Source organism: Mastacembelus armatus, chromosome 7 (genome assembly GCF_900324485.2).
Source record: "Mastacembelus armatus chromosome 7, fMasArm1.2, whole genome shotgun sequence".
NCBI classification, from domain to species: Eukaryota; Metazoa; Chordata; class Actinopteri; order Synbranchiformes; family Mastacembelidae; genus Mastacembelus; species Mastacembelus armatus.
Genome location: NC_046639.1, coordinates 22,758,026 through 22,773,952, shown reverse-complemented (window position 1 = coordinate 22,773,952; position 15,927 = coordinate 22,758,026). Strand labels below are relative to the sequence as shown.

The 15,927-nt window shown below is 39.8% G+C and overlaps 1 protein-coding gene across 3 annotated transcripts in view; it reads left to right on the top strand.

Annotated features, from left to right (window-relative positions):
* agrn (agrin) overlaps positions 1 to 15,927 on the top strand; it is a 215,912-nt gene that overhangs the window by 122,358 nt on the left and 77,627 nt on the right. For all 3 annotated transcript variants that reach the window (XM_026332448.1, XM_026332447.1, XM_026332449.1), the window contains one exon: positions 511 to 726. In XM_026332448.1, coding sequence (XP_026188233.1) covers positions 511 to 726 — 216 coding nt within the window. The remainder of the gene's footprint in view (positions 1 to 510; positions 727 to 15,927) is intronic.

Sequence of the window (15,927 nt, the reverse complement as noted above, 5' to 3'; positions counted from 1 at the left end):
GTCTGTAAGACCGGGTGTCTCAGCAGGCAGCCTGTAGATTGATTTTAATGTTGTTGCTGATGTCTGAATACTGAAGCTTTTCCAAATTCCGTAAAAAGCTCAACACATCCAACAACATACTGTGCTTGCTTTGCATGGGTAGACACATTCTTCCTGAATGAACTGAGAGCATCTGTTTGCTTTGCATGAGGATCACATTTAATCCCTGATGCATTTATGTTGCTGAACTGTAGAGTTCTTCATAAAGACCCCACCAGCTGATGCACATTGAGATTAATCTGTTCCGATGTGCGTCTGCTGTGAAGACATAAACTTTCGTTATATTCACTCATGAAAACTTCTCTAAGAACAAACAATGTAGTCTGAGTTTGTATTCACACTCATTAAGGTGTTTAATTAAACTGTGATCAGACACTTCTGAAATAACTGAAATTGTAACAAAACCAATATTTCAATCACATTTTTTTAGCAATCCTGACACCTCCTCCTCCTTTCCTTCCTGTCTTCCAGGCTGTCGAGGGATGCTGTGTGGTTTTGGTGCCGTGTGTGAACGGGACTCTACTGACCCAGCCAAGGCTGTGTGTGTCTGCAAGAAAGTGGACTGCCCATCTTTGGTTGCGCCTGTTTGTGGCTCAGATTCTACCACCTACACCAACGAGTGTGAGCTGGAGACAGCTCAATGCAAAAATCAGCGACGCATCAAAGTGCTGCGCAAGGGACCCTGCTGTAAGTACCATCACATGCCTACCAACCAATTCATTCATCGTAAAAATGTCACCTTTAAGTCTGGCACTTTGTAGGTGCAGTTAAGAAGTTGTACATTTTCACATTTGAAGACCATACAGACTGAGCCCACTCCAAGCACTTTTAGCATTAGCAATTTTTTATGTCAGTGCAGTATGTTTGAGCTGTTACCATTAGTATATGCAGGGTTGTAACATTTTTAAAGATTAATTTAGTCACTTTGATCCAGAAAAGATCAAACCCAGAAACACCCCCAAATCTACAATATGTCAGATTGTAGTCTGACCAAAGACGGATGCTGTCCATCTGGGAGCATCTGAGAGAGCTCAAAGTAAAAGCTGGTTTATCAATTAAAATAACTGAAACTGGACTTTGGGATGTTTTCTTCATATCTGGGACAGAAAACTAGCTTGTCTGTTTCAGTCCACACAGTCTCTGTGTGATGTTAAATTGCTTGTTATTGTCAAGTAAATGGATTCCTATTATACCCTGTCCTTATGCAACAGGCTTTGCCTCCGTGTCTTTCTCCCCCAGTAGTAAAACGCTTCCCCACTGTGTCCAATCTATTGTTTTTCCAATATGGACACATTCCCAGTGCTTAAGCGCCACCTGCATCCTCACAAACAAAAAGTGTGCCACTCTCTGCTCCCACTGCTCCTGCCAGTGTGTATTTTATCCCTTAACCCCTGGTGGGTGCCTGTCCTTCTGCTAAACCCCTCATTGCTTCCCTTTTGCAAAGCCCATCAAGATGTAGGGCTCTGAGGGGAGTAGCAGGTTCCTGCCAAAGCTGCAACATTCCAGCAACCTCAATAATAACTATAGTGTTTTGTCAGCGTCATGCCTGCCTGCCAGTGTGGGCCCACAGCTAATTCCAGGGTACTGATTGCAGTGCCGGCTTGGACCTGGCACTAATAACAAGCTTGGTGACTGCTCACCACTGGCAGAAAGGAAATAAAGAGATATACAGCACAGAGAGAGAGAGGACAGGAGGAACAGAGGGTACAATGGAGACGAGAGGGCAAGCGGAGCGGGAGGGAGAGAGGATGTCATGATGAAAAAGGAATGAGCTGTGAAACATTTAGAGAAAACAGGAATGTAATAGCACGTGAGTGAGTGATAGAGTGAGTGAATGGGTGAAGAGAACACAGGAGTAGATTAAATCCGCAGAGAAACAGTAGCACAAGCAATGTAATTATAGTTAAGACCATCAGAAGCACCAGAGTTACCACCGACAACAACAGAAGGTTGTCACATTAAAAAATCGAGTAAAAAATTATGATGCTAATGATAGTATTGCTGGTGAGAACTGCTTAACATCAGAAAGGAGATCACATCACATGTCATGTCATCATGTCACACTGGCAACATGGAGTCTAGCAGCACTGGTTTTTCATTCTAAGCTGCTGTTGGTGGGACATTTGTGTCACTTTTTAAAACCATGTTGGCTCTTTTAAAACATGCAATCTGCAATTGGTGCATGCTAACACACACCTTATGTTACACACACACCTTACTTGTGTGTCTACGATGTGCTGTGTGAAGCTAAAGAGAAGGTGTGCATAGCACAACTGTCTGAAAAATGAATAAAAGAAGGAGAAAATGCATGAAAGCTTTTGAACATCCTTGTTAACCACCATGCCACATGTCTATTTATACACCTCTGTTCAGGCCTGACAGTGAAGTACTGTATGTCATTACTGTGTATTCTAACACTAATCACAATATAATCCATTTAATCAGCACTAACATGGTCAAATGTAAAAGCAATTAAATTAACTTGTAGCAAATTAACCTCCCTCCAAAATATGATTTTATATCCTTCACAAATATTCGAGTTTATTAGGTGATCGTCCACAAATCTGTTATTATTATTATTAATATTATTATTATTACGGAATTTCGCTAAAACCATAATATGGGGCTCTTCAATAAATGAAAAGTCAGAAAACAATGCTGCCACAGTGTCAGCAGTCATAGTTATCTTTTCAGAATTGGCCACATGATGACCACTGAGTCATATTCACAGAATGTGCAGTCAAGCCTGAACAGTTTACATGCACAGGCTATGTAGAATCAAATTACATGTCGAAGGCCTCAGTTCATCCCATTTATCACCTTAGACTGTTCAAAGCAGGAAATCTGTGGTAATACTAGTTTTTCCCATTATTTTTAAGTATTTTAACTGCTTTTCTATTGCAGAAGAAAATCATCTTATCCTGTCTTATTAGTGCAAAATGATAACTACTGTGAAAAATATGGAGAGTGTCATTTGCTCTGTGCTGTGGCGGAGCACACTTGGTTAGTTTTAGAGCTGTATTTTTGCGACAGCTGTGTGATTGGTGGATCTGCTCAGAGCTCACAGGTTCAGCCACAGCCCCATACTTTGAATTAGCTGTCAGGTATTAATGCAGGGGACCCTAAAATCTACTGTATGTCAACAGGCTTTTATCAAACAAAATCAAAATGTTATGCTTTGACCTTGAGTGACAAATGAACCTTTTTGCAGAGCACAAAACAGCCATAAATGAACTTCTTGTAAATTCTTTTCTTGCTAGTGCTATTTATTTTTTGCTGCATTTTCTGTTACAGTCAATTTAATTCAAGCAGTCATGCTCAAATATGTGCACTTAGCTGTCACTGTTTTTTTTTTTTTTACCTTTCATTGCAGCAACCCATGTTGACTGCTCCCACACATACCTGAATGGTCTGGCTATAAACACTATTTAATATAATATTAATCATTATTGGTTTATTTATAGAGCATCTTTTCAAAAACAGTTACAAAAGTAAAATGTGAGAGGTTTTCATTCTCTTTCTGCCAGTACACTCAGCCGGTACACAGGGTCTGGGCAGGTCACTAAGTACACCTCAGGGCTGATGGGGGAATAGAAAGATAACCATGGGAAGGGGGAAAAGTGGGAGACAGTGCAGAAAGAGAGGGAGCTGAAGGAATGAGAGAGCTTTTACCTTTAAGAATAATGTGGGTAGTTGGATTGGTACTTTTGTGCAAAGCCTCGTTTGACTCATTCAGTGTAAATGGCAGGTTTTCATTGAGTAAGTGAATTGGCTACCGTTCTAAAAAAATGTCATGTCCAATTCAAATCAGCTCAGACGTCTTATCTGGCATTCAGGAGTGTAGCCACAAAAAAGTAGCTTTCTCATAGATTATCCCCCTTTTAAAAGGACTAGATTCATATGGAACATTTTGTTTGTACTAAAGTCTGAGGCTTTGGTGAATGGGAAAGGAGCATCAACCAGAAGGTCTAATAGATGCCAACATCACTAAAGCAAGACTAAATCTTTGGAAAGAAGAAATAACAAATTAATTTTAAACTTTTAAACCTTTAAACAATAAATCCCACAATGCTCATTTCAAACACTCTGAGACTTGGTGACCTGCTGTGACCCCTGTTATAGTGAGGAACATTAGCAAACACACACTGATTGTACGTTTTCTGACTTTATTGCTCTTCTCTGCCTGTGCCACTGGTGCCTCTGAGCATTTGCCATCCTTTAATTGTCACCTGTGGCCACAGTGGCCAGTGTTTCACCTTCATGCTCTGTAATGATTCACCAGGACATGCACTACATATGTGAGTGAGAAACTCTGGTTTCATACAATCTGGGTTTTATTTTCATAGTTCTGGTTATTGGTTTTATTGGTAATTATATCATTGTTGAGATTAGGGTCATACATGACACATGATACATGTGTTTTGCAGTTTTCTTGTGCAGTGAGACATTTTTACCAATATGAGCTCACTTGTGGTTCTAACTTAATAAAGTTGCTTGTTTACAATCTGGATTTGTCAGACATTTTTGTAGCAATGACAGTGTGTTCCCAGTCCTCCCTTCCTGATATAGTATATGTCCATATATTTCCACTCTCCTGACTACACAGTTCAGCTCAGCTCAGTTTGGTTTAACACTGGAAAAATCTACTTTAACCGCAATCATTTAGCAAATCACTCATAACACTGAACAGGCTATTACACCATTTAAGTGCCAGGGTAACAGTGCAAGTTCCCTCCTGAGGGCAGGACAAAATGGCCCACATGCTGTTGAGGCGATAACACTTACTTGTCCTCAGTGTTCCTGTGTAATATTCACATAACCTGGCCCTTAATGGCTCAGACCAGCGCTGCTCCAGCTTCTTCATTATCTTCCTTTTGTTCTAGATGGATGATTTGGGATTGGCGGGGGCAGTAAGGCGGTCAAGCGGTCAGGCAGTGAGAAGATAATGGCCTCAGATATTATCAAAATTAAAAGGAGACGCTGCGTTTAAATTGGCCCAACAGGAGTGCCTGATAACAACACAAGGCAGAAAGAGAAAAGTCGTCAGTTAAGAAAAGAAAGAACTCAAGGAGAGGGAGAGAAACAGGCAGCAGAACACATTCTGGTTCAGAGAGACAAGAGGCATGTGGGCATCTGTGAGCTGTGTGTGTGTGTGTGTGTGTGTGTGTGTGTGTGTGCATATTGCTGTGTGTATGGGCATGCACACTTTGCAGTCGGCTAGGGAGCGTGCACCATGTTGGCTCTCCTAATATTGAACTTGGAGCAGGGTGGTAAATACACTCCCTTTCCCAGAGAGGGCTACAGAAGTGCTGCAGAACTCATCTTGTGTGGCCAGTCTAGTGGAACATGGAGTTTTCATTCTTTTTTTCTTTTCTTCTTGAAGGAGTGCAACAAGTAAAGCCAAAAATGTTGTGCATGTGCATGTGAGTGTGATGACTGGGGTACCAGAGAGTGATCAATGCCCATTGATTTTGTGTGAGTGTGTGCGTACATGTGTGTTGTCGAGAATTGACCATAAGCACAGCCCGCTGCCTTCCACTCTCCTCTTCCTCTCTCCTCCTCTCTCTCCTCCTCTCTCTGTGCCTTAGAGCTTTATCTCTCCAGCACTGACACACTCTCGTGTCCTCACAGTCAAAGGAGAAAAGCATCAGTACTCCCCACCTGCTCTGTCTGCTCTAACATATGGCCCAGTGCAGGAGAATGTGAACCTCTCATCTTCAATATAAGGCTTTTCATACAAGTAGTGCAGTTTAGTTTCTGTATATATAGATATGTAGATATAGATCTTTTTTTTTCCACAGTGTTATACAATAACTTTTGTATTTATTACATGAAAGGTTTAAATCTGCCTCATTTACAGCCAATTCACATTTGCAAGTTAGTTTTTCTAGCACCTGCTATACATTATAATGCCAGCAGGATTACCTTTCCTCTCAAATCAATGAGGAAAGATTTATAGTGAACATATCTGCAAAATCCTCACTTTATCTGGGTGTACTTTCCCTCCAATATCCCCTCACAAACTGAAGCACTAGGTAAAGCAGAACTTTCACATTTATGTTTTGAAAAGACTGTGGTTAAATATTTAAGAAACTGATGTTGATACTTTTCATTTTCAATATTTTACTAAAACCACGATCTTGTCTAGCTACAGCCTTTGTTTAATAGACCCAGCCCACAGGATACCTGATGAGAACACTGGTCTCTGTTGTGAAAGTAATGTGATCCTGGCAAAAGTTATGTTATTTCCGAAACACCTTAGTTCATATTTGTAAGTCCTGTTTTTGTCAGTGTCTGGATATACTTTCAGATGCAGAGTGTAAGGCTACTTTATGTCTGAGTTCTGGATGTTGGTTTTGCAGAAAAATTAATTCTGTTATGAAAATGCTTTATATGGTAATAATAAAACTAAATGACCATACATATAGAAGCTAATTGAATGTGATGAGAATCATATCAATGACAGTCTCTTACTGGGTGAGCTCTACCCAGTATCATAACTATGATATGATAGACCATCAGGGGGAATATCTGTTGTAGGAAAGGTATCCATGAAGCAGGTAGACTTTTCAGAGTCAGGGCATGTATGAAAAAGTTACTCTATATTTGAAATGTATTTTAAATTGACAAATGTGTTTGAAAATGATTTAGCACAGTGAACTTTTTTTTCTTTTACTAGAGAAGCTAAAACAGTCTCTGACCTGACTGCACTACCCCAGCTGTACATTTTGTCTGGGGCTGGTCTGGCTGGTTGTTAAGGTGTCTGAGCTGGACTGGGTAAAACCCTGATTTATGTAGGATCCAAAACTGGCTGAGAGCTGTGGGTTCAGAAAATCACCTGCAAGCAAAAGCCTCATTCTAAAGCAGAGCCGGAGAGTCCGGAGATAAAAGCCAGCCTACCTTTATGTGTACATGCTGCCTTTCCCTTCCTCTTCCTCCTTTTCTTCTTCTTTTTTTCTTTCTTTCTTTTTTGATCTCTGTTGTTACCCCGGTGACACACCCCGTTGCCCCCAGTGACAGTGGAGTGGTGGTAATAGCTGTAGATGGTAGAGATGACTTTCGACTTTGCCGGAGCTGATAACAGTGTTGTGCACAGTCTAACTGATGAGGAGTCACCTCTAGCTCTGCATCTTTTCTTCCTTTTTCTTTCCTCGTTTTTCTCTTTTCATTTCTTCTCCCCCTTTTCCCTACCACTCTCTAATCTTCCTTCTTTCCCTCTTTTTTCTCCCCACTTCATTTTACCCTTCGTATTTCTCCCTCCCTCTTCCTTTTTCTTTTTCTTTTTTCTTCTTTTTATGTCATTTCCTGCCTGCCTTTTTTCTTCTTCCATTTGAGTCTCTCTCCCTTTTCACTTCATCTATGCTCATTTTAGACTAGCCAGAAATAACTGTCATGCTCTCCCCTCTTTCTTTCTTCCTCTATTTCTCTCATTTCCTACCTTCTCCTCCATTTTCTTAAGACAAAATCTTTTTCTGTTTCTCACTGCAACACTCACCAGAAGTGACATGCATGCACGCACACACACAAGCGTAGCGAGTAATCAAATTTCTCTGGGGTGATTGCTGAACACATTTATGTGCACACACACACACGCAGTACTGCACACACACAGGGCAAGAGGTCATTTTAAATAACTTGGTTTTTCGTGCTTTCATTTCCCGAGGGCATTGACTCTTGCTTGGTATTCATAACCATAACATGCATGTGAGTGTGTGTGTGTGTGTGTGTGTGTGTATAGTGATACTGTATTTATACTCGTATGCATGTAGACCCATGCACACACAAGCACACTTGGTGTATAAACACACTGCAGGCATTTTGAAAACAGATAGTTAATAATGTTAATTATTATTATGGTCCTTCACACACACACACACACACGCACGTGCACATAAAGATGGATAATGGGCTTCACCAGGGTCCTCAATCCATCTTTACTTGCTGTTCCACTCATCTGTGAACGCTGACACTTGTAAGACAAATCCTGTCTTCTTCATGTCTTTGTCTCTCTCCAGTGTTCACCTCTTAAAGATCTGTAGGCAAAACACCAATTATGTACACACACACGCACACACGTCGTCACACATCGTTATTTGTTATTTTCCATGTGTATACTTTGGGAGAGATGGAAAAGAGTGAAAATAATAAAAGCAGAGTGGTACTTGAAAATATGAGGACAACTACCAGCTCAGCAGACAATAGTGGATATTTTATGTTATTTGTGTGGAACAAGAATGGCAACAACCGCGAGGAGCTGGTTTTCTAAAAAAATGTGTTTGTCTCTTTATTGGTTTGGGTTTTCTGTGTTGTGTGTGTGTGTGTGTGTGTGTGTGTGTGTGTGTGTGTGTGTGTGTGTGTGTGTGTGTGTGTGTGTGAGGGGAGCTGCAGACATGTCCTGATTTAAATTTCTTTTTCTAAATTCTTTGTCACTCATTGACATTATTGCCATGTGAGGCAAAAAACAAAAAAACACTTGTCTATAAAAAGTTGTTAAGTCATCTGATCCATGTTGAGCTTAGTAGCCTACTTGTAATATTTAAAGAACACGAACATACACACACACACACACCTACCTCTGCCTTGCTGTTTGTTTAATGAACATACATCGACTGCATTCACTCCCCAGTGTGTTCACATTATGGCAGTAGAGGACAAATTAGACAGTCCTTGCTTTCATGGGGAGATTGATTGTAAATTCTACCACTGCTAAATTAAAATAAGCAAACAGATGTTAAACTCTTCCGAGTCTTACCTTATTCCTTAGTAAAGACTGAACCTCAGATGTTGAGATATTCAGGCACATGGCCATGTCATCATGTGTGCTTGTGAATTAACCCACATTGTCTCATCTCCAAGCCTGAATGATGTAGTGCGGTGATTATTGATCCAGGTGATTAGGACCCAGAGTCCTACTGCTGTTGGTGTTGCGATATAATGAGGCACTGTCCTGGAATGTGAATGTGCTTAACTGAGTGGGAGGACAGAAACCTAGCAGTCTTCAGTCTTTAGCAGAAATTCTAAAGGAATAAATATGAGACTGTGCTGTTGTGGGAAGCATTTTTGAGTCTAGACCTGTGTCTGAACTGACTCTATTCACTATATCATGTCAGAGTCTGGTTTCTGGGTGCATCAGGCTCTCCAAAATGCCACAATGAGATGATAAATCCATGGCATATACACTACATCCTACTAACAAGCTCACAGTGCAATGTGTTGTATTTTATAGATAAAAAAAGTGACATTTATTCAACATGCCACATATCGGTAAAATGACATTACTAAGTTGCTCTTCATTACACAGGAAGCTACTGAGTGTCTTTTATAAAGGGAGTACACTAGTTCATGAGTGAATGAGGGAGTGGTTTCAAACAGCACAGTAGAAAAAGCTTAGTGACCAGTTTTGCCATGGACAAGAAGTATTTTAACCCCCTTTTACTGCAGGAAGCCTGTAGAATAATTTATGTGAATAGTAGCCTAAAACAAGACTTTATCATTCCAGCAACAGTGGCTACGAGCAGCAAACAATTTCATTTCATATTTTTATTTTGGCCATGATTCTCAGGAAACTTCTAATATATTCAGGTATTTCTAGAGAAAAATACTGATCATAAATTCTAATGAAAAATACATTTTTGAATGTTGACTATTAAACATTATTAGCTAATAATATTATTAATTCATGTTAACTTCTAAAATATCTGTTTTGTTATGATTTGATTGTATTTTCCCATCAATCCTAGTGGCACAAGTCACAGCTTTGCACAGCATAAGACTTTATGACTGTATGGCTGGAAAAAAGCAGCTGACAGTCTTTCCTATAATTATCCATTAGTGAAATGTTGTCCCTCGTGGATTGAATGCATCCATTTTATAGTGTTTATCAGAATCACTTGACTGGTGATTGTGACCATATGACTTATTGTCTCTGTCAGCAGTGTGAATGCTATGTTGTTTGTTTACCCTAATCACATTATCTCCATTGTAACTCTGTGAGGATTGTGAAGACAAGGCCAATATACTTTCAGTTTTCACCAAATGTGTTTTTTTTCTTACTTACACATGAATCTAAAAATATTTTTCACGATTAGAATAACACACAGTGTCTGTGCAGTAATAATGCTTGCCAGAAAGGAAGAGAATCAGTCCAAGTTATTTTCATCTACCGTTTGCACTGAATAAATGTCAGTCCTCTCTGCTCCTTCTGCAGCTTCACGCTGCCTCTCTGGGAGAGAGAGAGGCTTATCAAAATAGTCTGAATTAAATTGTTGTCATGTTAAACATAGCCCTATAGTGCAAGGCTGAAATGGGCATCCTAATTTTTCTGATTGTGTGTGAGTGCACGTGAAACACACTTGTGGATAGACGTTCATGAACAACACTTTGATTTTCAAGCCACAGGATATTTGTTATTTTTTTTAAATAAGTCTCAATCTTTGGTGCCAAGCGCTCATTACTGGCATATTTCAGCAATTGCTTTCAAAAGATCATGTCTTGTTTTTTTATGTTGACGAAGTTTGCAAAGCTGTTGCTGATGCTATTTCAGTTTATTCCAAAAAAATAAATAAATAAATAATCACAGAAAATGTAAGTCATGATTTAGCTAACTGGTTTCTAAACATTTTGTCTTGACTGTTCATGTCATGAGAGACTACTATATGAATTGTGACATGTGTTTAGCATCCTATACAGGTAAAGGTCTGCAGCAGTTGACACAAACAGGTGAACATTTGAGAAAAGTCAGAAAGAAATCTACTTAGTTTTGTGAACTGCAGCAAATATGTTTTTATCTTCTCATTGTTCTGCAGCTCTGACAGTTTTCTTGAGATGGTTTCTCTTATATCAGTTAGTGACAGACAAGTATGTAATATTTATTTTATCATTAAGTAATTAATTAAGAACAAATTAATAATTTACATGGGGTTGTCTAGAAGAGAGATGTGAGAGAGTGAATTATCAGAACACAGTTTATTATACATTCATGTGGAGTGTGTGTTGATACTGTAACTAACCCTAACACTGTGTGTGAGGAAAAACACCACCTCTAACTCTCGTGTTAGCAGCTCTAAACACCTTTCTGCACCTATTGGCCATTACTCATTAGGAAGCGTTGACGGTGAAAGCCAAGTATGATTAATCAACGCTTCGCTGCACATCAGTGCTGATTTTGGCTCCCCACCACCACCAGCTTCCGTTAATCAGGAGCTAATGAAAGGAAACTTGTGGCATATGCGCCACTTAGCCCTCATGCATCCTTATGCCTCTTCCTAGGGCTGGGATGACATTCTGAATACATTGCTCTCAGATGGACGTTAACTGATTTCAAACACAGCATCTTTTCATTTTGTTGTCATTTTGTGGGCACAAAGGTGCTTTGCACGTTGGATGTATTCATCTGTTAGACTATTATGTATGCTAAAGTAATTTCTCCTGTTTGTTGCTCTCAGTGAAGTTTCAGTGATGAAAACATTTCATCAGTGAACCTAAACTTAAATATTCACTGTAATGCCAAATCTGCTAACTGGGTCTAATGAGTTTCATCTCACTGCTGTTGATCCAGGGCCGCCTGGTGTAGAACAACAATTTAAAACAACATAAATGCATTATTGATTATGTGATCCTGGTCATAAAGAGGTAAACAAACAAGCACTTAATACCACTTCCAACTGCACTCACTGACTTATTCTGGAACACAGATCTCTTTTGCTTTCAGAGGACCTTAACCTTAATCCAAGAGACACAACTCTTAATACATGCGCTGACGGTTTTTCAATAGCTAATACTGACTTTTTTTTCCCCATAGGCCATTAAGGTGACAGGCAGGCCACAAGGTTAAAGAGACTGTCCATCAGGATTACAGGTCTAAAATAAAGTGAGGTCTAACACTTTAACTGAGTGGATGGTTTGACACATGATTTATAACCATCCAAAGTCCTTTAGCAGGACAGTGAGGACACTTTCACCTGTCCTAATGAAACATGCAAATACAAGATTATTTCTGAAGTTTTTTTTTTTTTACATGATTGGCACCATCACAGCTTTGTTAATGCACACAAGAATCCCTCCAAACCCTAGATGGATTTTAATGAAACATTCATAGTCACTTTCATCATGACCAGCATTTTTATTAGCAGATAGGATATGTAGTAGCTCTGTTTGGCTGATATTTTGAAGCTGCACTAACCACGTTTTAGATGAACGATTAATGAAATGAATGTAAGTGTTGCCCTGTGTGTGCTGGATATAGAGGCAGCAAATTGTTTGCTTAAATGACTCTTTAACATTTACACACATTCTTGAAAAAGTTTAACTGACGAGTTTAAGTGGTTTATGTGAAATTGTGCGTTGTCCTTTGAAAGACCTGTACATCTCTGTCTGTGTTTGTCATAAATGCCACATCCAGACGATTTAATCCTGTCCTCCCTTCTACCTGTCACTCAGCAGAATAAATGGGCCCAGTGTAGTCATTTCAGCACCCCACCTCGGCTTCACTGTGTCTTTCAAGCGGAGATGCCACTGGAAAATGACAGCTACTGTGCAACATTTGAAACATTTATTGTTTTTAGGTTGGACAATATTATTGTCTTCCAAAAAGTGCAGCAATTAAAGTCTCCATTCTATGACCCCATTAAAAGTCTTTTCCGTCTAAGTCTTGCAGAGCCCACACCTCAGACATTTGAGTTAAAATCTGCTCAGACATAATCTATGCAACATACACACACACACACACACACACCTACTTAGTTGTTAGCGTGGCCAGCAGACTGGAGTATGATGAGGGCTTTTCATGGTTCATTTTCCATTCTCAAGGGTAAAACAACAACACATATAAAAGAGAGCAGCTGCAGTTCAGTGGAGCTCTTTGAAGAACTACATCAAACACAGAAAACCATCTTCCAGCAATTGGCCTCACAGTAGAGAAAGTAAAGAGTGTGTTTGCATCTTTTTGTGTGTGTGTGTGTGGCCAGCATGTTGGAGAGGTGTGTAGGACAGTTAATCCTTTGGCCTTCTCTCAGTCCCTGCCTCCTGCTCTTCATCACATGGTTTGAATATCTGGCTGCACATTCTCCTTCATATTTAGTTCTTGGATCTCAGTTTTCATTGATCATGTTGATCTTATTTGCTTTTTGACTGGTGCCTTTTTCTTGCCCCCATTCAGACCCTTCCCGTTATCTCACTTCGGCACACTACTTCATCCCACCTCTCTGCTTTTCTTTCTTACAGTCTTTCTTTGCTTGTTTGTACATTTCTTTTTTAAACCAACCATTTCTGAAGCCACTATACAATATGTTGCATATATTTTACGTTTTCACACAAAAAAATTCCAAATGACATAAAATAAACATAGTACACTAGGTGGCAAGTGATTTTAGTCACAGCACGAACATTTAGAGTAGAATTGGAAAGCTTTCAAGTTGCAGCTAGTTTGTGTCAGCATTGAGGAGAAAACTGTGTAATGTTGTAGAAAGAAAGAGGTAAAATAAGAAAAGAAGTGGGAAACAGTCAGCCTGACTCGGTCCAAACACCTCCTTCTGATAGAAAAAACAAATAAAATAATATTGATATTTCACAAAATATTGAACTGTTCCCTTACTGTAAATGTCAGAGTGTTTTTGTGCATATTTTTATTTTGTGTTCTGCACCACTCTTGCAATGTTTTTTCTATGACATTTTAACACACTCCTTGTTGTATTCCTCTCCATCATACTCTCTCTCACTCTCTCTCTTTGCTATCTGTCTCTCACTCTTTCTCTTCTTCTTCCCCTGCTGGTGATGGGGGGGTTCTTGATTAGAACACACCCTGCCAAGTTCCCCCACATCGCATCATTGCATTTGATTAGCTCCAACCCCCTGCTCCCTCCCTTATCACTACCAGCACAACAGGAAGCGAAACACACGCACATACATGCACATGCATGCACACATACACGTGCATATGTATAAAAAATCTCACTTGAGGACTTATCTGAACTCCACTGCTCTCTGTAAACATGCACTGCAATATAAAAACACACAAAATCTCTACACACATCTGGACTGCTGCTGGTGCTGTGGCAGCAGGGCATCAGGTAAGGCCGGCATGGTGCAGACAGCTCCCTGTCCCTAATGAAGCATTAATAAACTGCAGCACAAAACAGTGGATCAGAAAGCAGCAGAGTTCCTCCCCTGCCTGGCTGTTGTGTCTGCTGGCTGCCAGGGGGAGAGATGAGAGGAGAAAAGATCACTGTAATCCTGTATCCTCTAAACCCTTCTGTCCCACTTTTCAGGGTGACACCATCCTCCCATCACCCGCTCTTCACTATCATGGTTCGCTACTTGTCAGGAACCAAGAGTCTGATGTCAAACTAATACTCTCTAACAGAAACCTGGTGTAATTAGACAGTTCTGCCCCCAACTATACAGAAAGTGCAAGGCAATTATGTTAGACACATAAAGTATTTGACTCTGGTACAGTGACTTTCAATGTGCTTTGGCACAACAGTCACAATATATATACATAAGTGGTAAAAAAAGTAAATGTAGTTTAATTAAGAATGCATTTAAAACATTTAATGATAAAACATGGCATTTTTTATGCATGCAGGAAAAACACTACTCTCTAAATGGAGCTCACAAGAGTCACTCCATTTTGAATCTAGGCAGCCATGTCCGCTGTTTGTAGCTGTGCAAAAGTGACTGTAAATTAGTGTTCAAATTCAAATCAAAAGGAATTATACGAATTTGCTGAAGTTTTTGCATGTTTATTCATCCCAACAGACTACAGTGTATGGCTCTTAACTGTGAAAACATTGGCTGTGGCTTGTCATTGCTGTTAGAAAAACTGACCCTTTGACTGAGCTACAAAATCAACAGGAACTCTGGTTCTTTCGATTATTTCTGCTGCTTTTCCTTCTGGTGTCTGTAAGCTCGTGAACATTGAATTTGAGTATGTTTGTGTCCACCTTGCATTGACCTCACTTACAGAGATGTTACTCTGAATCACATCCGCACATGCATTCACAGGTAGGCACACAGATAGTCCAATCACAACCGAGCAGATAATGCCAGGCCTCTTATTCAAATGAAGGAAATCCTCTGAGTGTAGATATTCCAGGACACGTTTGTTCAAATATCACATGCCTGTGATTAGAAAAATACGAGCAAACCTTCAGTAAAACAAGCCAATTGAATCCATGTCTTATTGTGATGGACAGGAATGAGACTAAATGCATTTGAAATAAATAAATGAAATCAATATGAATGATCATTAAAAGCCTTTCTGAAAATAAGTGTAAATACATTAGTGACTATTCTTTTAATTGGTGTTAATACTGGCTGTTCTTTGGGGTGTCTTCTCTTTTCTCTGCCATAATCTAGAAATGTCATCTGTGGCTGTTGGACTGCCATTGCATTGGTGTGACTTTGTGTCTTTATCTCACTGTCTATCTGTATCCTTATCTGTTTTTTTATTCTCATTATCATTGCAGTCTAAACCTCGCTGAGCTTTACTCCAGCAAGGGAGACTGATCTAATTGGCAGCAAGGATCATTCTAATTTAGCGAAGCCACATCTGCTGTCTGTTTCAGCTTCCCGCTTTACCCGCTTTTTTTCCTGCCACCTTTCACATGATAATTATGAGAAAATATAAGTAATTTTGCTGTGGTGAGCATGTTCTTTATTTGTGTGTGTGTGTGTGTGTGTGTGTGTGCTTGTTACACTGATCACATTCGCCCAGGCAATTTACCTGCTTGTCTGAGTTTGAGAAGTCTTATCTGCACTAACGCCCCATCGAGGCTGTGCTTCGTATCCAAATAGGCCCCTGTTAGTATTCAAATCAAGAGCCCCCTCCTCGCCTTGCTATTCTACCTAGCACTTGTGTCCCTGACTATTGCTTCCACCCTTCTTTTCCTG